At 33.0% G+C, this 20,937-nt stretch overlaps 3 protein-coding genes and 1 non-coding gene across 4 annotated transcripts; 2 read left to right on the forward strand and 2 right to left on the reverse strand.

Moving 5' to 3' along the window:
• The first annotated feature begins 4,258 nt into the window (after nt 1-4,258).
• On the forward strand, nt 4,259-7,380 carry LOC9299471 (aluminum-activated malate transporter 14). Its single transcript, XM_021025548.1, has 6 exons — nt 4,259-4,743; nt 5,141-5,281; nt 5,462-5,734; nt 6,012-6,133; nt 6,213-6,356; nt 6,510-7,380. The coding sequence occupies exons 1-6, from the start codon at nt 4,455-4,457 to the stop codon at nt 7,194-7,196; spliced, it is 1,656 nt and encodes a 551-aa protein (XP_020881207.1). The 5' UTR covers nt 4,259-4,454; the 3' UTR covers nt 7,197-7,380.
• Nucleotides 7,381-11,913: 4,533 nt separating this feature from the next.
• Nucleotides 11,914-15,187, forward strand: LOC9299472 (aluminum-activated malate transporter 13). The gene is made up of 6 exons (XM_002863350.2): nt 11,914-12,392; nt 12,963-13,103; nt 13,510-13,782; nt 13,876-14,006; nt 14,116-14,259; nt 14,358-15,187. The coding sequence occupies exons 1-6, from the start codon at nt 12,104-12,106 to the stop codon at nt 15,012-15,014; spliced, it is 1,635 nt and encodes a 544-aa protein (XP_002863396.1). The 5' UTR covers nt 11,914-12,103; the 3' UTR covers nt 15,015-15,187.
• A 79-nt stretch (nt 15,188-15,266) lies between these two features.
• On the reverse strand, nt 15,267-15,338 carry TRNAC-GCA. The gene has a single exon. It is a non-coding gene; the product is annotated as a tRNA-Cys (tRNA).
• A 458-nt stretch (nt 15,339-15,796) lies between these two features.
• LOC9299473 (NAC domain-containing protein 86) lies at nt 15,797-17,606 on the reverse strand. Its single transcript, XM_021014909.1, has 4 exons — nt 17,026-17,606; nt 16,655-16,938; nt 16,322-16,561; nt 15,797-16,235 (listed from the first exon to the last, which is right to left on the reverse strand). The coding sequence occupies exons 1-4, from the start codon at nt 17,180-17,182 to the stop codon at nt 16,038-16,040; spliced, it is 879 nt and encodes a 292-aa protein (XP_020870568.1). The 5' UTR covers nt 17,183-17,606; the 3' UTR covers nt 15,797-16,037.
• Between the last annotated feature and the right edge of the window lie 3,331 nt (nt 17,607-20,937).

Here is a 20,937-nt window from a genome sequence, read left to right on the forward strand (position 1 = left end):
GTGATTATTACGTCGATGAGTCATAGGTAGATCAATTTATTTAACAATTTTGATATTATTTTCTTTCTTTTTCGGTCTTCTGCTGTCACCAGGTTGTGGACAAATAGTAATATTTCAACCTAACACGACAAATTATAAGTCTTAGTCGTGTTGATAACAAATTCTCACCCACGTAATCAAATTTATTTTCACTTGTGTATAATAAAGCTTTTTCAATGAATTAGGTTAAAAACCGACAACGAAACTTGAAAAATCCAACTCATTTCATTTGTCTGATACTTGAAATCGCTTATAATCTTTGGCTGTATTAGGACTCTAGCGTCATTATAATTTTAAAGAGAGCTAGTTATGTATCTTGCCTACATTCAGATGCAGATTTGTTAATATTCTGTATCAGAGAAAACATTTTTATTTAGCATAAGAAGATACCTGATTATATTAGAATGTTCCACATTGCTTGGGATTAAGATTTAAGTTATCGAATAATGCTAAAATGGTCTCAAGGCAATGAAATCAAGCTAGGTGCAATTCCCCAAGAAAAGATCATATTCTCAAACAGATTTTGACTCAATAAAAGACACAATTTTTGACTCGATAAAAACGAACTGACTGACTCAAACGAAAACATCAAAAGAAACAACCAAAGCAAACTCGATTAGTAGACAAATGACAACCTCCCCCCGACTTGCTTCACACCGACTCGGTGTGAAAACAATTCGAAGAAATGATGCCATACACACTCAAAAGAAAAAAAAAATGAAAATGCGAAAAAGAAAAAGAGAAAACTTACTTGGGATACATTATGGGTTGCCTCCCACCAAGCGCTTGTTTTAGGTCGTAAGCTTGACCGCTCAACACAAAATATTAATCATAAGAATCAAAAGGTTGTGCCAGTGGACCTTTTGTCCTTCTCCTGTTAGTGAAAGAAATGAGATGTGCCAAGTAACACACAATTATCCATGGTAAAGAGATAAAATTCACATCAAGAAAAATTACTACAAATGTAGCATATACTTTGAAATATTCCTTGATGGTTGAATGCTCATGAGGATGAAATGCATTTGGAGGAAAAATAAAGTCAATTTCCTGGTTACACGAGGGTTGAACAAAATAATCAACTTCATCGCCATTAATCTCGTATAGCACAATATCTCCATCCATATAATCAACCTCAGGATCTTCATTCTCATGCAAAATCTTATCAATATCAAGCACAACTCCTAGGAAAGATTCATCAAGAAGAGATCTAGATATTTCAGGCATTGAAAACTTAAACTTGAGATCATGAACATTCAAAGCACAATGATATTCAATATCAAAACATATTTCATGGTAATCCCTAGCAAGTTTTGCTGCTCTTAAAGTATCTAGTCGTTGAGACTCACATATCAAATCAAAACATTCTTCAATGATCATGGAAGTATGCAAACTAGAAGTCACATATTCAATGCATGACATTTGAATATCCTCAACATCATGAATTTCAAGGGTTGAAACGCATGTACCTTCTAGTTCGCTTGGTGGAACCCAATATATTACCTTTTCAAGCGCATGAGCTTCTTGTTCTTCATAGAATGTGACTTCTCTTCCTTCACATGCTGCCCGGTGTGATAAGAGATTCAACCGGATCAAAATCGCTAAATCACTCCTTACCAATGTTGGATGTTCGTTGTGAAGTTCATCCAACTTCACTTTTTGTTCCGGTGTAAGAACTCTCTCATCAAGCGGTGGCTCCACATATGGTTCATCATCTTCTTCTTGCGGCCAATCATTGTATTCCATGGCATAAAAAAAAACAAATGAAAGTTAGTAATAAATAAAAATTCTCTAGACTAAAAACTAATCCTAAATCCTTAGGTAACGCAATTGGTCCCCGGCAACGGCGCCAACTTGATTGCTCGAGTAATTACCCGATACACTTAACCGCAAGGTAGTATATACGGGGTCGATCCACAAGAACCAATGGTACACTAAAGACTTCCGAGACTCGTTCTTAGCTAAAGCGGAAAGATTGTTTTGTTTTGGGTTTTCAGAATTGTAAATAAAAATGCAATTAAAATAGACGATTTATCTTCAAGATTTAAAGACATTGGGCGTTAGGATATTTCAGAGATCAACGAATAATGGAAACATGAAACCAGGAATTCAGTAATTAAGAACCGTTCTCGAACATGAACACATTTAAACCAATTCTCTTTCAAGACATTAATCACTAAATTTGACTATTCGATTACTAAACTTTCGCATGCAATTTCCTAGTCAAATTCGCATTACCAAACAAGTTCATTAAGTTCACAATGCGTCCTAACGTCAACTTTCGTTGGCTAGAAATACATTGCTCAATCCACATTCTTTCAGGCATTCTATCGAACACTTTTGATGCATAGAAAAACCTAGAATCTACAACAGGGTGATCAATCCTATTCTAGCATTAAGAACATGTGAATCAAAGAACCTAGAGAATGAGATTCCTAATAACAATCAATCCATTAATCCATTGAATCTCCTAATTGGAACCCTAAAACCCAATTGGAGAACTACTCACACATAGAGAAAGAGAAAAGACAAATAGATATGAAAGAAAACATGATTCAATAAAATAGAAAAGGAATAGGGTTTAGAAATCTTCTCCAAGTGTCAAGAGGATGGATTCCTTTGCCCAAAGTTGTTTACAAACCAAAGAACAAAGTTTAGAACTCAAAAAAGTCAAAGATAATGTCTCAAAAGTCGAGCTTAGGGTTTTAAAACAATAGGAGACGAGCCGGGTCGGATCTGGAGTGACTCGGGTCAAATCTGGGCCAAAAATACGTCTGGGGAAGGGATCGATCGATCCAAAGGAGGATCGATCGATCCAGCAGTGTTTGGAACGTTTCTCATCCGTCAGGGAAGTGGATCGATCGATCCACAAAGGGATCGATCGATCTGGAGCTTCTGGTCTTCAGCTCTGCAACTGCTTCAAATGCTCGCCAGAATGACCTGTCTTCACTAATTCGGGTATAACTATTGAATGCACCGTTAGATTTCCTTCAAATCACATGGAACCTCAAGCTAACATCTGCATATAGCTTTTGTCAAAATTTCAGAAAGATCTAACGGTGGTAAGTGTTCCATCGGAGGCCAAAAGTTTGATACTTCTAACCGACACTGCATCTCCAAATGTGTGTTTTTATCCCAAAACATCTCGTTTTCCTCCAAAGCAACCTAAAACCTGTAAAGAATCGATAAAGGACTAAAAGACTCTAAAAACAAACTTTGACTCTATAAAATATATGATCTAGGAAAGAAAACAAAGACTCAAAACCGATAAAAACACAACATATCATTCCACATTGCTTGGGATTAAGATTTTTGGGTAGTATATAAAAGATGTGGCAATCCTTAACTCTTGAGCTAGCTTTTGGGTTAAGTTATGCCACATTCCTAATATGGTATCAGAGCCCAAGGTTGGCCCAACAAGCAAATTCCCACAAAAATGGTTTCCCACCTATGTGGTCCATATAAGTGGTATGTCTTGTTGTATTTCCGAGATGTTGGGCTTGGGTTGTTTCCCGTTGGACCGTTTTCTACCCACATCTCGAGGAGGCCTATTAGAATGTCCCACATTGCTTGGGATTAAGATCTTTGGGTAGTATATAAAGGATGTGGCAATCTTTAACTCTTGAGCTAGCTTTTGAGTTAAGTTAGGCCACATTCCTAATAGATCAAGATCCAAAAACAATGTCTTTTGATTATTTGAATGAATTGATGAGTGACACATGCATGCATATGAATGATGAATCTAAATATTATTCTGATTTTTAATTTAATTTATAAGTGCAATATAGAACGTCCATTAATAGTTTTAATGAACGGCCATTATTTTAGTTTTAATATATCTTGACTTTTTGTTTTCCCAAATTTATGTGGCAAAATGAGAAAATAAATATTTATTCGTTTGCTCCCAAAAAAAAAAATTATTTATTCACCCATCAAATTATTGAAAGTCATGTGAAAACCAATCTAAACTCTCGTCACTTGTAGTCTTGTACATTAAACAAGAAATTAGTTATCATTTTTATAATATTTTATCATCTAAATTACCAATGCTATGTTTCCAGAAATAAGATTTAAAGTTTTGCAGGTCTACTAGAAAAAAATGGTGTGATAAAATTTTGTTAGGTTATAATGCTACAAAATAAAAATCAGACCATAATCTCTCCCAACAAAATATCATCACAGAATAAATAAATTGTACACACATATATAGACAATATACAGACAGACACACAATTAAAACACACGTATTGAATCATTATTTGCTTCGTCGAGCCTACTAGTCTTGTGTCTATGCGTTGCATATAGTATATGTATATGCATACAATTATAAATAGAGACTACACCAACACCAAAACTCTTTCATATTCAATATTTCTCATTTTGAACCCAAAAAACAAAAAAACAGAACAAGAAAAAGAATGTCGAGCAGAGTCCATGAAAGGGGCATGGAGATGGATGAGGAAGGCTCTACAAAGATGAAGATGAAGACGAAGGTTTTAGAACTTCCAACGAAGATCAAGAAGATTCTAAAGAGTATATGGAAAGTTGGAAAAGATGATCCTAGGAGAGTGAAACATGCTTTAAAAGTAGGAGTTTCTTTAACACTTGTGTCCTTATTGTATCTCATGGAGCCTCTCTTCAAAGGCATTGGAAATAGTGCTATTTGGGCAGTCATGACCGTCGTGGTCGTCCTCGAGTTCTCTGCCGGTAACTATAATATTTTGTGTTTTGTTTTTGATTATTAAGTGGTAGTATATAATAGTCTCAAGGTCGAAACCGTAAACTCGTTTCCGTGTTTAACTAGATTATTTGGTCATTTGGTTATATTTCAGCTCGAATGTTTTATCCATGGTCCATCTGTGAGAAACTCCTTGTTCATAGACGTTTATATATTGGCGAAAATAAAAAAGACGTTTATATATATATATATATATATATATATGGACTAGTCTAGCGTTTCGACGGTGATAAAGTTTTCAAATAATGCATGTACAAAGATTATTTGCTCATAACAATAGCTTAAAAAAAAAATAGCAAAAATGATTAGTGTATATTTTGTGTAATAAGTGATTTTAATGATGTAAATGGTGTTTAATTAATCCAGGTGCCACGTTGTGCAAAGGGCTTAATAGAGGATTAGGGACACTAATTGCTGGATCTTTGGCATTTTTCATCGAATTTGTCGCTAATGATTCCGGCAAGATTTTCCGAGCTATTTTCATTGGCGCTGCAGTTTTCATAATCGGTATGTACTCATATTCATTTATCACTCTTTCATAATTGGAACTCTAAGAAATGAATAATTTCCAAAACTTAATATCTATAACTCTACATTTGTTTTCGGTTTGTATTAGTTACACCCTCTTTTTTTTTTTTTTTTTTTTTTTTTTTTTTTTTTTTTTTTTTTTTTTTTTATGTATAACAGGAGCGCTGATAACCTATTTGAGATTTATTCCATACATAAAAAAGAACTACGATTACGGCATGCTTATATTTCTCTTGACGTTCAATCTAATAACAGTGTCGAGTTATAGAGTTGATACGGTGATTAAAATTGCACATGAGAGATTCTATACTATAGCCATGGGTGTTGGCATTTGCCTACTCATGAGCCTTTTGGTTTTTCCTATTTGGTCTGGTGAGGACCTTCACAAATCCACCGTCGCTAAGCTCCAAGGCCTCTCTTATTCCATTGAAGGTATGTACTTAAAATATTATACATTCAAAAGAGATTGCTATATATTACTTCAATCTCATCCGACGTGAAATTTATAAGCAATATATAGAATTTTTTTTGGAATCAAGAGATATAATAAAACAGAGATATTTTGATCATAAATTAGGAAATCTTGCGAATTTCGATCATTTTTTATTTCGTAATGATACTGCGATATGTTTGTTTTTAAGTGCAAATTTTCTTTTATTTTGTTCCAATTAGTTAAGCTGATTAAATATAATGGTATTTGTTTTACTAGCATGTGTGAATGAGTACTTTGAAGAGGAGGAGAAAAACGAAGAAACATCAGATTTATCAGAAGACACTATCTATAACGGATATAAGACTGTTTTGGATTCCAAATCCGCCGATGAAGCACTTGTGAGTTAATTTATATGGAATTATTTTTTCAAAACTCGAATAAACAAAATTTTGAATGTATATGAACATGTGTATATAGGCAATGTATGCAAGTTGGGAGCCAAGACACACAAGACATTGTCATAGATTTCCATGGAAACATTATGTTAAAGTTGGATCTGTTCTTCGTCTGTTTGGTTACACTGTTGTTGCTCTTCATGGTTGCTTAAAAACCGAAATTCAGGTAACTTTTAAAACTTTCTTTATTTATTTTGAAACTAGAAATTAAATTAAATTAAATTAAATTATTGAATAATTGTGAGTACATAAATTATAACCTATAGTTTAGTTTTTGTATATATATTGATATATAATATCGATTATGTTATTTTTCAAGACTCCGAGGCCTCTTCGTGGACTCTTCAAGGATCCTTGCGTAAGACTAGCCGGAGAAATCTGCAAGGTTTTGTCCGAACTCGCTGCAAGCATTAGAAACCGACGTCACTGCTCGCCGGAGATTCTTTCCGACAGTCTCCAAGTGGCATTACAAGATCTCAACACAGCCATTAAATCCCAACCTAAACTCTTCCTCGGCGCTAACCAAACCGGCAACGTTTCTCAAGGCAATAGCGGTAGACATAACCCTAACGTTGCAGTTTCACAACACATCAATAAAGACACAAACGATGCTGCTTCACATCAAACCGTATCACGTCTTGAGCAAAACACTGGAACACCACGCGGGGAACGCTTGTCACGTTTTGGACCAAACGTCTCGTTTTCTAGATTGAGGGCTGATACGTTAGAACGGAGATCCGCTGCAGCGATTAACGAGAGGAAGATCCTGAGGCAACAGTTGAGCAAGATTGTGGTGATGACGAGTCTTGAATTCTCTGAGGCGTTACCGTTTGCTGCGTTTGCGTCACTTCTAGTGGAAATGGTTGCTAGGCTTGACAATGTGATAGAGGAAGTGGAGGAACTAGGAACGATCGCCTGCTTTAAGGAGTATGATAACAACGTTGATCAGAAGGATGTGGAGGTCCGAGTCGAGAAACCGGTTGATCTAGTGGTTGGCGTAGAGTGAAAATGCTGTTGCGAACAGTTTTGGTTTGGACCATATCCATGTCGCTAGTAACCAACATCATGATCTTTAAAACTATTTTTGGTTAGGTGGCTAGCTAGCTATACGTACTACACCAATTGAGCTACATATTCCGGGTTATAGTTTATGATAAGATTTAGGAAGTTATAAATCGAACTAATCGGTATGATGAGATTTGGCTTTATGGTTTGATTTGATTTGGTTTAGTTTTGATGTGATCGATTCTCTTTTTGCAATGCTGGATATTGATTTTATCGGTACTTATATTCGAAACATGTAACATGCATGAGGTTGTAATTTTCAAGGGTTCGCTAAGAAAAGTTTATGCGTATCTCTTTCTGCTTTGTGAAAGTCATTATTTTTGGTAAGTCATTTGTAAAACCAGAGACATCTTCTACTCCACTCAAATGCTATTTTGGACCAACTGAAAAATGTATTTTCTCAACGCTTATTAATACTTTATATTTAAAAATATTTACAAAATAATGAAGGAAAATAAAATATCACAAATATATAAGCTTCTTAACCGACTAATGAAAAAGATGTAACCTTTTGGGGGGTTCTTAGATATTTTTAGCAAGCAGCTACAGTACTTCACATTTTTCCTTTTTACATAGTTCCATTTTAAACGACAAATTATATAGCATGTTTTATTGGTCCCCCTTTGTATAAGTGAATCATCGATCCCACACCAAAAAAAAAAAAAAAAAAAAACAGCTTCAAAATTATACTTTAGCTTCTATTATAGTTGTAGATTTTAAGGGAGATAAAGGTAGATGTAAACACTCTATACAAATCTTTCCTTTTTTTACAATAATTTTAGGAGCTTCTAATTATTTATATTTTAAATATCGTTTAAAATTTGAGTTTAATTGATATATTATATGATTAGTAGGATGTAACAGATTAACTAAATGATTGAATAGCGAAAACATTTTAGCTAGTTGAATAGAGTTTCCATAGAATTATAACAAAACACTAAAAATATAATTTTCGTATATTAATGAAGTTTCATTTTTCCTAATTCCATATTTTTAAAACATGAGAAAAATTTAACAGAAAACGTGAAAATAATAGATCATTGTTTGTATAGTGGACGATAATTTGGGTTTTTATTACAGCTGTATAAGTTGAAGATTTTATTTTTTCATATTTTTTTTAACAAAATCATTCTTATCACGCTCATCAAAGTGTATAGAGGTTATAGTCTTATAGGTAATAGATAGTAATGTCAAAAAAAGGTTCAATAGTGTTTCCAACTAATCAATGTAGTAGAGAAATGAAAGCATCATTATTGTCCATTCATTTTGCGACAAATTGACATCCATTAATTTGTTTTCAATGTCGACTGCTTATTCATCAATTAAACACCGATTTTCATGGGAGAAATCCTATTAAAAATAAATAATTTTACATCTAAAGGGACCGTCCAAATCTTAAAAGAAAAAAAGTCTCTCATAATAAGATACTATTGATAGTCCGACTCTACAAAAATATGAAGGTTTGGGATTTATCTAGGGAAAAAATGCCAAAAAAATCCTCAACTATTTTTTTAATACCTAATTTTTTTCGGTTGGAAAAAAAAATACATATACTAATTATAACGTGCGAATTAATACTCAAAAAAATAAATATTGTTGTTTTCATACTCACGATTTCATAATAAAATTTTAATTCCAATTTTACCCTTATTTTCTTAATTAATTACTAATTTTTTATTTCAAAAAATCCGTTGGTTCTCTTCTAACCGGATTAAACTGAAATTAAAACCGGTTATCACCACCCCCAAATTTTGTTGTCGTCGTCGTGTTAATCCTATCCCTATGAGCTTTCTCAATCCAGCAAATCAACAAGCCAATTCTCAATCCCAGCTCTATACACTTTCCAGAGCTTCCCTCTTTCCCAACACTTGTTCACCCATTCCACCGTCTCTTACCTTTGCAAATTCTTCTCTAGAAACAAGGAGAAGCTGCTGGGAATATGTGGCCATGGTCCTGCTCCGCTCCTCGTTAGCTTACATCTCCACCCGTTTTTCTCTGCCTCTTTCTCTACTCTTCGAGTCCCCACAAACTACACAGGAAATAAACCGAAAGTTCGAAACTTTAAAGAAGCAAAACCCACCTCCTTGGAAACACGACCGTGGCGTCGGTGCCGAGCTCATTTTAGCAAGGACAGAGCAGAGGACGAGACACATAAACATGTAATTTGCGAGTGAAACAGAGATTTTCTATTCTAATTGTATTATCCTCTAGTTTACGATTGAATCAGAGATTTGTCTACTCTAATTTTTAGTTTCAATTAGATTTGCAAATTCTCTACAAAATGAAATTCTGAATTTAAAATTCATTCACAAACGAGATGATTCTCGATAAAATAGGTGAAGAAGAAGAAGTTGTAATTGGGTGAAGAAGTTATAATCTAAAGTTCAGGTAAATTAGAATCACAAGCTCAATTTGGTTCTATCTGAAACATCATCTATCTCGCCGGTGGAAAGCTCATCCGAGTTTCTTAACACCACGACGACGACAGACTTTGTTGGTGTTGTTAACTGGCTTTGATTCCGGTTTGATCCGGTTAAAAGAGAACCAAGAGATTTTTTGAAATAAAATTAGTAATTAATTAAGAAAATAAGGTTAAAATTGGAATTAAAATTTTATTATGAAATCGTGAGTATGAAAACAACAATATTTATTTTTTTGGGTATTAATTCGCACGTTATAATTAGTATATGTATTTTTTTCCAACCGAAAAAAATTAGGTATTAAACTTCCAAATAAAAAATAGTTGAGGATTTTTTTTCCCATTTATCTAGAAATCAATACAGATATTTGTAGACAGGTAGATAAAACAAAAACAAATAAATGAGATAAATATAGGGACATTATGTTAAGTTTTGTAGGCAATGAGTGAATTTGTAAATGTTGCTTATTTGTTATAGTGTCTTTGATTGGTGAACCAAATTAAAGTACTACACATAGTGCAGTTTTTATTTTTACCAATCACAAAAACTTTATCAAAAACGTTACAAAAAGTTTTACTCTCAGTATTTTTGTACAACTTTCTCGTACAGCTCTTTCATACAGCTTTGCACTATTCCGATAAAGTTTACAGCTCCAGCTAACAGCTAAAAAACTTGTACAGCTTTTGGTTACCAATCAGACCCAGTAAGTTTCATCACATTTTTAATGTGGTTTTCCTAACACGTTTTCTCAAAATGGTGATTTTTTTCCATTATATTTCTTATCGAATTCCACTCTAGAACCAAAAAATAAAGCATACTTGGAAGTTGGAACAATAAACTGAACTCTTCTAATATGTTAGGTAATATGGATTTATCATTCAAACTATTTGATAATTATTTTAAGTTTCATAACAAGTACAATGTTTGATCAACACACTAGAAGAGAAATGGTGTAAATAATAAAAAGGAATTCAACATGACTCAAAATGGAATAAATTTAAACGATCTTTGTCATTTTGGCCTTGAATGGAGAGATGAAATTAAAGTGGTTATAAAAAAAAAAAAAAAAAAAAAAAAAAAAAAAAAAAAAAAAAAAAGAAATTAAAGTGGTTCGTCCACAATAGCGTATGATCTGCTTGTATAACACCATTCACCTAAAAAAATCTGATCTGCTAATATTTAATAATAAAAAAAGAAATTGTACTGTGGCGGTACATTTTGTGAAGAAAGAGTGAGAACCACTTCCGGTCCTTGGACTTCTCATTTTTGTAGTGGTCTAAAAGTGTTTCTTCATTTATTTTATTATTTTATTATTAAACTTTTTGACAATCTTATATATCTATGTTTTCTTAATAGAGAAACAACAGTTCTCTTTAAGCTAATACAGTAATTTTTTTTTCCACATTATCTGATATAAAGTTAACTAGAAATAAACAGTATGAATTAATATATCATTTTGAAATAATTTAAGTACAAAATAATTCAAATCTGATTATTTCCATATTTTTCATGATGTATTAATTAAATATATATTATTTAAACATATAATTGTAAGTAATAGTATTTATTACTTTTTAAAAAATACATGTTCAATAATATGTTAAACTAATATTGTAAATTTATTTTGATATAATTAATTGTTTTTAGTATGTATAGTTTATATAAAATATTTTATTTTAAATTAATAGTTTTTGTAATATAAATATTTTATCTGTACTATCTGATATGCTTTCACTATTCAACACATATTTGAAAGTGTTCGAACCACTTGATCTGCTTTTAATCCGTCAGATCTGCTTGATCCGCTTTTGTTCTGCTTGATATGTTTGATCTGCTCCGTCCGATACGCTTTCTCCATTCAGAGCCTTTATTTTTTTTATGGTACGTCGGTGATGGTTCTTTTATCTGGTCATAAATTTAATTTATATAATATCTTTGTCATTTGAAACCCATCAGTCCAATCTCTCATCTTTTTGTAGTTTGTACCGTACAAACAAGATATATATATTGTTCTTATCCTCTTAAGGTAAGTGTATGTGAATCACATGGTCGTACAAAGATATTGAAATTTTAAAGTTTTTAACTTTTGCACATATGATAATGACAATATATATAATCAAGCAGAGGTGGTGTTGTACGTTGTGTATCGAAAGGAATGTTTACGCATTCACAACTTATTAACGGCTTATCACTTATTATGAAAACTATAAACTAAAATTTTGAAACAACATTAGAATCCATTATTTAAATAAAAAAGTAAACTTATGGTCCGATATGATTCTCTCTAGTTCACCCACTATTCTATATACAAGAAGCTAGCGTACAAGAAAACAAAATACCCTTTCACATTAATAAAAGATTATATATATTCTTTCATTAGAAGTAAACAACAAAACATAGAACTTGAAGTTAAATATCAAAGAAAAAAATGTGGAACAAGGTCGAAGCACGGAGCATGGAGATTTCCATGGAAGATGAAGATTCTAGAAAGAATAGAAAGAATGTTCTAAAACTTCCGAAGAAGATGAAGAAGATTCTAAAGAATCTATGGAATGTGGGAAAAGAAGATCCGAGGAGAGTGATACATGCTATGAAAGTAGGAGTTGCCTTAACACTTGTGTCTTTATTGTATCTCATGGAACCTTTCTTCAAAGGTGTTGTAAAAAATGCACTTTGGGCAGTCATGACCGTCGTTGTCGTTCTCGAGTTCTCTGCCGGTAAGTATATCAACCACAATTTGCATTTTTCGTTTGTGATCTTATCTTAATCTACAGGAACAGAGAGATTAATCGAGAAATATATCTTGTTCTTATTATAAGATCGTGTGAAATTAGAAGCCCCCTTGAACAATAATTTGCATTTTCTACTTATTATCTTATCTTGATTTACTCATACTCATAAAAGATGTGTGTTTATGCATCTCTCTCTCTCTAAATATATATACACACACATATATCAATAATATATAAAAATGATGAATTCATCAGTTTCTGATTTTTTTTTGAAAATTTAGAAAAATTACAATTTCTGAATTAAAAATTTCGGGGGCCTAAGAATCAATTAATTAAGCCGAATTATGGCTGCAAATAAAAAATAAAAACATTTTAGCAGATTTTTTAATTGAAGTTAAGTGATTTTTTGTTTGAAGCTACTTACATTCTGCAAAATATCCAGCCACATGGTCGGTCCTCAAATGTTAGTGGCTTAATTCATTAGTGGTATGTGATAAAAATTAGTTGGCTACATTTTGTTTGGTATGAAAATTAGTTGGCTACATATAATTGCAGGTGCAACGTTACGCAAAGGATTAAATAGAGGATTAGGGACACTAATAGCAGGATCTTTGGCATTTTTTATTGAGTGGGTTGCTATTCATTCCGGTAAAGTCCTCGGAGGTATCTTCATTGGCACTTCTGTTTTCATCATCGGTACGTATTTTGGTATATATTGTTTCAATCACATATACGTTAAACGTTTTAATCGAATAATAAATATCTAACTACGTCTAAATGTATATGTAGATGTTTAATAATGAATGATTGAGACTGAGACTAAAGAAACTTGTTACCATTATTAAGCATAGAAAAAAATAATATTATTAATCCAAACATTCAATTGATTTAGACATTCAATAAAAAATTCATTATTTGTAACAAATCTTTTCATTTTAATAATTGAACCTCTCATTTTGTTCTCTGCTTTCCCTCATATCTAACATTTTTGTTTGCTTCATAGTTATCCAAAAAAAATCTTCTAAAGCTCTTAAGTCTTAACAATGAATGAACTTCCAGAATTTAAAGATACATTATTAAGCACGTTGTATATGTGTAACAGGATCGACGATAACATTCATGAGATTTATTCCGTACATAAAGAAAAACTATGACTACGGTATGCTTGTATTTCTTTTGACGTTTAATCTAATCACAGTATCGAGTTACAGAGTCGATACTGTGATTAAGATCGCACATGCGAGATTATATACTATTGGTATTGGTATCGGCATTTGTCTCGTCATGAGCCTTTTGGTTTTTCCGATATGGTCTGGCGATGACCTTCATAAATCCACCTTTACTAAGCTCCAAGGCCTCTCTCGATGTATAGAAGGTACATATTCCTTAAACCAAAACACTAGACATGCAAATTAGAGTTACATAATGTAAAGTACATAATACAAATATTGGTTTTTACCATACATAGCATGTGTGCATGAGTATTTTGAGGACAAGGAGAAAGACCAAGAATCATCAGATTCTGAATCTGATGATGAAGACTTAATCTACAAAGGGTATAAGACTGTTTTGGATTCTAAATCCGCTGATGAAGCACTCGTAAGTAATTTTAAATTAAATCTTTACTTCGAATCCGACTAAATTATTGATTGACATCGCATATTAAAAACCTTTGTAAGCAAAAATTTACATATTGACATATATATAGGCAATGTTTGCAAAATGGGAGCTAAGAAACACAAGGCTTTGCCATAAATTTCCATCTCAACAATATATCAAAGTTGGATCCGTTCTTCGCAAGTTTAGTTACACTGTTGTTGCTCTTCATGGCTGCTTACAAACTGAGATTCAGGTATATTTTCAACTTTAAAATGTTATTGTATATTTGTATATATGAATTATAACATATAGTTAGTTTTATTTAATTCTGTTTATGTTACATTTTTCAAGACTCCAAGGTCTATTCGTATCCTATTCAAAGATCCTTGTGTTAGACTAGCCGGAGAAATCTGCAAAGTCTTGTCTGAACTCTCCGAAAACATTAAAAACCGACGTCAATGCTCACCGGAGATTCTTTCCGACAGTCTCGAAGCGGCATTAAAAGATCTCAACTCCACAATCAAGTCACAACCTAAGCTCTTCTTAGGCTCTAACCTTCATAGTAACATCACTAACAAACACCTAAACGGCGACGTTTCACATTACAACGATACTAACTCACACGACATCGTTTCATATCACAATGATAATAACTCAAACGGCTGCGTTTTGGGACAAACTGTAGAACAGAACGACACCGTATCGCCACTTCCATTAAACAGCGTCGTTTCACTCTCTAGCTTGCGATCGGTGAAGAAATCGGCGGCGACCGGAGAGAAGAGGAGATTGAGGAAACAATTGAGCAAAATCGCGGTTATGAAAAGTTTGGAGTTTTCAGAAGCGTTACCATTTGCTGCGTTTGCGTCGCTTCTTATGGAAATGGTTGCGAGGCTTGATACTGTGATTGATGAGGTTAAGGAATTGGGAACGATCGCCTGCTTCAAGGAGTACGATAAGACTGTGGAGGTGCGAGTCGAGAAACCGGTTAATCTAGTGGTTGGAGATTGAATTGATCGGTACGATACGGTTTCGTTTGGTATAACAGACTGATTTTTTCTCCCGGTTTTCTTCATGTGATTCGATTCTATTTTGCGATTAATTTTGTGTTTTTATTTCCGGAATTTTGTAACACGAGGTGGTAATTTGAAGAGTTACGTTGGTTAAAAAAAATTCACTTTTTGTGTGTTGATTACTTGGTAACTTTTTGCATAAACTAAACAGTAAACAGAAGTTGTAAAAGAATGGAAAAAACAAAAAAACAGGGCCCAACCGGGTTCGAACCGGTGACCTATTGATCTGCAGTCAATTGCTCTACCACTGAGCTATGGACCCAAGTTGATTTAAGATCACAAATAGTTTTATTAATCCCTCAACATATTGAGAATATCACATTACATTATGATACCAAAATAAGAAAAATAAATGATAAAACTCATCCAATAAGGGAAAAGATGCTATTTTTTTTTGGAAATTATTCTTGTTTTAATTAATTGATATCCTATAACTTCAATTATGCTCCTTTTATATTGATTCAATTTCTTATAATATTCTTTTTTTTTTCTGTATTAAACGAAAAATTATATAGTTTATAAGTGTTTAGTATTTTTTGGTCCCCCATCATTCCTTTTGTTAAAAGATTATTTTACACAGAATCATTGTTATCAACTTATCACTTACATAAAAGTTTATTTTAAAGGTTATATAGTGACGTCACAAAAAGATGTTATAATAGTGTGGTCCAATTAATCATTGTAATAGAAAATGAGAGATCGTTTGAAAGATGACAGTAGTGCATAATCCTATTGAGACTTTTAAAAGTATCCATATGGAATATAAAACACAGCTTCATTATACTAATGACAAACATTTTCACATAAATATAATAATTCCATAAATAGTAAAAGTAAATATAAAAAAAAAAAAAACAGACGAAACTCATTCATATAGATACTAGACCAATGCTAAAAGTCTTCCAAGACTTAAAACGATAAAAGGCGTTTTTGTCGTGAAGAGAGACCAAAATACTTCCGTTTAGGAGAAATCTGAGTAACCGAATAAACCGGTTTGATCGTATCCATAATTTGTCCAATAACTGGTTTGCATAGACTCATCCATGTTCTGATCCAAGCTTGTACTGGCTGAATAATCCATGTTTTGGTTACCGATGATCGGAAAATCAAAGTCTTGTTGGAAGTACTGAGATGCAACATCTTGGATTTGAGGATAGTCCTACAAAAATATTCAAACCAGTATAAGATAAACAAACAAATGTTCGGTTAGTTATTATTAGTAAATTTAGAATTGTGTACACATACCTTTGAAGAATCGAGGATGAAGTCAGGTGAAATCCAAATGTTGGAAGAGTCAGTTTCAGTAGATACAGGATTGACAAATGAGTGAAACGGCATTGTTTCATCGCGACTAGGAGATGTTACTCGGCTTGAAAAACCAGAGCTTTCTCCGGATACAATTGTTTGCTCGCTTGGAATTTTTCGGATTTTCGAATTTGTTTTGATTTCATTCTTCATAGCAACACGACATAATACAAAAGCTCCCTATAATTAATCACATTCAATTCTTAATGTTTTTTTATCAAATGAAATGAAACAAAAACATTAAAGAATATGATCAAAATATGAAGGTCTTACCTTCAAATTTTGTGATCCTTGTGATGTATCATCATCGCACAGTCGATATTCATGCATTATCCAATTGGTTCTATCGCCTAACGGGGCACGACCTTTGTAGAATACTAGAGTTTTTCTATAGCCAATTATAGAAGATGAACGGGAAGTAATTTTCCGATCTTTTCCGGTTGCTTTCCAGTAACCAGCCTTTGTTCCTCGGTTTGTACGGAAACCATTAGGATATTTTTTGTCTCTTGAACAGAAGAAGAACCATTCCATGTCCCGGTTTGGGAGAAATGACTTGTCTAAAAGTAACAATTCCAAAAATATTAAAAATTTGAAAAGTTACCAGAAACTATATATTAAAAATATTTTTGGAATTAATATATTACCTGGTAACTCCCAAGGATCAAAACTATAAAGATCGATAACGGGAATGACTTCAAGCTCGATCTCGAGACCTTCGACTTTTCTTTTCAAGTAATATTCGATGAGTTCTTCATCGGTAGGATGAAACCGGAATCCTGGAGGTAAACATGAACTTCCCATTTGCAGTAATAAATTCACACTACTTGACTTGATACACAAAAAGGGTTAAATCTTGATATTGATATTTATTTACGTCACGAAGCTATAACTGTTAATATTTGGAAAATCCAGAAATAGAAACTTTTCTCGACACTCGATTTGTTGTTTAGAAAAAATTGCAAGTCAAGTCGATTGTATTCTTTGTGTGACAAGAACATTGTTTGAAAGAAAACAAATTATTTCGTACAATAAAAAAAAAAGTAACTAAAAAACTTTAAAATGAGAGTAAGAAAGTGATATTGGTGTGAAAGCTTCAAAAGTGATTAAGGAATGATTTTTCCTAACAAGAAGTGCTTAGCAAATAATTAAGAGAGTGATTGTAGAAATTAGAAGAGGTTGGTAGAGTGTTGAATGGTTCTGGAGTGCGGAATATTTATAGCACAAAGTTGGTAGAACATTGAGTTATATATAAATGTAAAATGGAATTATAAAAGTTTGTTAGAATGTGGCTTTTATTTTTTACAAAATTATGGGTGACAGATAAAGTGATTAAGACATAACTTGTCTGAAGTGTTCTATGTAAAAATTCCAAAGTAAATGGACCTACCTAGATTCAAAAGGTTATTTACATGTTCACACTTAGGCACAAGCAATTAACAGCTCATAATTCCCATTTTCATATATCTTTCATAGTTTTCTTCTTGACTTATCATTAATTTTATTTTCTATGATAGGCTTATCATTTCAATGTTCAACCATACAATTAATACGTGATTTACAACACAATCAGTTTTATGTAGATTATATATTTACTGATATGTCAATGTAATGTTTTGCATCAATTGCTATAGTTTCTTAAAACGTACCAATTGGTATAGATATTTTAATGTGTGCAACTTTTACACCGCAAGTTGTAACTTTCCCAGTCATATATTACTGTGATATTGAGTTTTAAAATATTGTTACACGTCACCATGCGTAGGACAAAACAACTTTTTAGTGTAACTAATCACTTTTATGTCATACGAAAAAAATGGGGACAAGAAAGTGATAAAGAAAACTATTTGAGTCGGAACAAGCTAGTGGACCCGCGGCTGCTTTAATCGGACCAAAACATATTTAACATTTTCTAATTAGTCGATTTCTTCATGCCTTTAAGAACGACCAAAGAGCCATTTTGAGTATTTGTTGGAAATATTTTTCAGAAGTTGTCATATACATGATATAAAGTTTCTTCTTTAGCCATTTTTGAATTACATTAATAAGTTCATATCCCGGAGATTAGTTTATTATTTAGCCTAAAATATCCCGTTTATATAAAGTTGCAGTTCATGGTTTCCCATTTAATTGGACCCTTTTTTTCATAGCATTTGGAAAAAGGATGCCTAGATACGATGACTCAAATTTACACTGCATCATGACAAAGTCTTAATATATATGATTGGTCAATTAACTATTTGATTTTAAACGTCACTACCATGAAGCTGAATACGAGTTTTATGCAGTTAACATGATAATTAAGTCACATACTCTTAAATTTCATTGTTAATTAAAACTAAAATTATAGAAACGGAGATGTTTTTGGCAACTAAAGAAGAAGAGCCAAGGGAGCTCCATGTGACAACAACTCCTAAAGCTAAGAAGAAATGGTTTATGCTTCCTTTTACTGCAAGTTTAGATACGGGTAACATACTTTTGTGGTATGATCAATGATGTATAGACTTCTTATAAACAACTTCTCAATTTATTGGAGAAGAGGGTCCACGAATACGTGGCTTACTGATTGACTAGTGTGTAGCTAACACTACTAATGAAGAAGGTTGGCGGTTTTCTGGTTCTCGAATCCACAATGTGGAGGTCTTCCTCTGCTACTTGATATCTATCCATGTCACAAACAACGAATATATATCTACGAGCTTGTGGAGAAATATCACACATTATAAAGAATAGAAAGGACTTGAGTAAGTATATAAGGGACATGAGTCAATCCACTCATTGTCAATTGGTTTTGAGCTGAAAGACAATAAATCAAAATTTGACATGGTATCAGAGCCCGAACACACACACTGGCCCGTTAATCCAGCTCGGAAAGTGGCACGATCACCCCCACTAGTTGATGGTCCAAAGAAAGGCTAAATTTTGTCGAAATAGCTAGAAAGAGCATTATCTCGAGGGGCCGTAATGGATTCTATCGAGATTAATGGCTAGAAGAGTCATTATCTTGAGGGGGAGTATGGAGAAAGATCCCACATTGGAAAGATGTGAAGGAACTTGAATATTATATAAAAGACATAAGTCAATCTATTCATTGCCAATTGGTTTTGAGTTGGAAGCCTATAAGCGCAAATTTGTCTGAGGAAAAGCTTTTGGTACTCCAAAACACCCTTTTAGTTTCTCAAACTCTTGGAAAATTATAAGGCAGCCACTGTTGGAAATCCCTTGATATCATCATGTATGGCTCTTGGATTTAGTACCCAAAACATGCATCCACCATGCGGATCGCTTGTTTGAATCAATTACCCACCCTCTCCCGTTTATGCTCTTCGGGAATACAATTGTTGAAGATAACATTTGTTCTCATTAATTTGTGAAATGTATGTGAAAACAAGAGACAACATGTTTCTACGTTGTCCCAATAGCTCTGACTTGTGACGATGATGCACCAAGATTGAGATGCCACATCATGTGATTCTCAACTTGCCTCGTTCTTCTAACATGACTTGAGTCTCCTCAACAAGATAACCAAGAATCCATCCTTCTTCTTATCGCAAGTCGCAACCCAAGCTGTTATAGTTACGCCTAGAGGCAAGAACGTACCAACTGGATCTTCAGTGTTATAGGTTTGTTTAAACAAGTTGACCGAGTAATACGTAACACTTGCTCTGCGAGACATCACATCGCTTAGATTTATGGATGCAAACCGACCATAAACCAACCATACTTTTTGTAGTTCCGAGACTTTTTCACTTGGTAATTTTGTTGTTTAGTTGCTAAAAACCGAAAGTTTGATGTTGCTAGGTCGCCATTTTCTGTTTTTGTAAGTCATTTATTTTAAGAAGTAAAACCAAAAATTGTAACAAAAAATATAATAGGAAATTAATAAAGATCATCCTTGATAGAATCCAGGTTTCAACTATTAGTTAGAGTTCATAAAATATCTAAATCATATTTAAAATAAAATTTAATCCAGTTCTTAATCTTCCCATAAAAAGAAATGTGAAAACATACCAAATGTAGAAAGGGATGGTATGTTATGTCCCGACATCCATATCGGTGGAACAGTAGGCCAACTAATATATTTGGTTTGACACGGTTTTAGTTTACATAGCAAAATCTTTCACGAAAGGTTGAATTTTTATAAAGTATTTGTAATTGGTTATATGTACGTAATTTCCATTTATTCGGATATTATAAAATGTTATTTGAATTTTGACTATGACATGTAGCATATATAGCTGCTTCTAATATTACTGATGTGGAACCAACCAAATTTAAATTACATAATGCATATTGTAAAAAAAAAAAACAGGATATTGAATATAGTAATTTTTTTTTGTTGATCATTTTTGGTTTAGTTTTGTTCGAAATTGAGAAATTCAAGTGGCAGAAGATTACTTCAGTTGACGGTAACATAGGTCTCCTACTCTCCTTCTATAAAAGTGTACCTTATCGTTTTGGTAGAGTGGGAATATTCCCCCACTACTTTACGTACGTTCACTTTAAGTCTTTAATTTAACCCATGATATCGATATCGTTAACGGGAATACCATCGGAAA

This window comes from Arabidopsis lyrata (assembly GCF_000004255.2).
Source record: "Arabidopsis lyrata subsp. lyrata unplaced genomic scaffold ARALYscaffold_8, whole genome shotgun sequence".
Lineage (NCBI taxonomy): Eukaryota > Viridiplantae > Streptophyta > Magnoliopsida > Brassicales > Brassicaceae > Arabidopsis > Arabidopsis lyrata.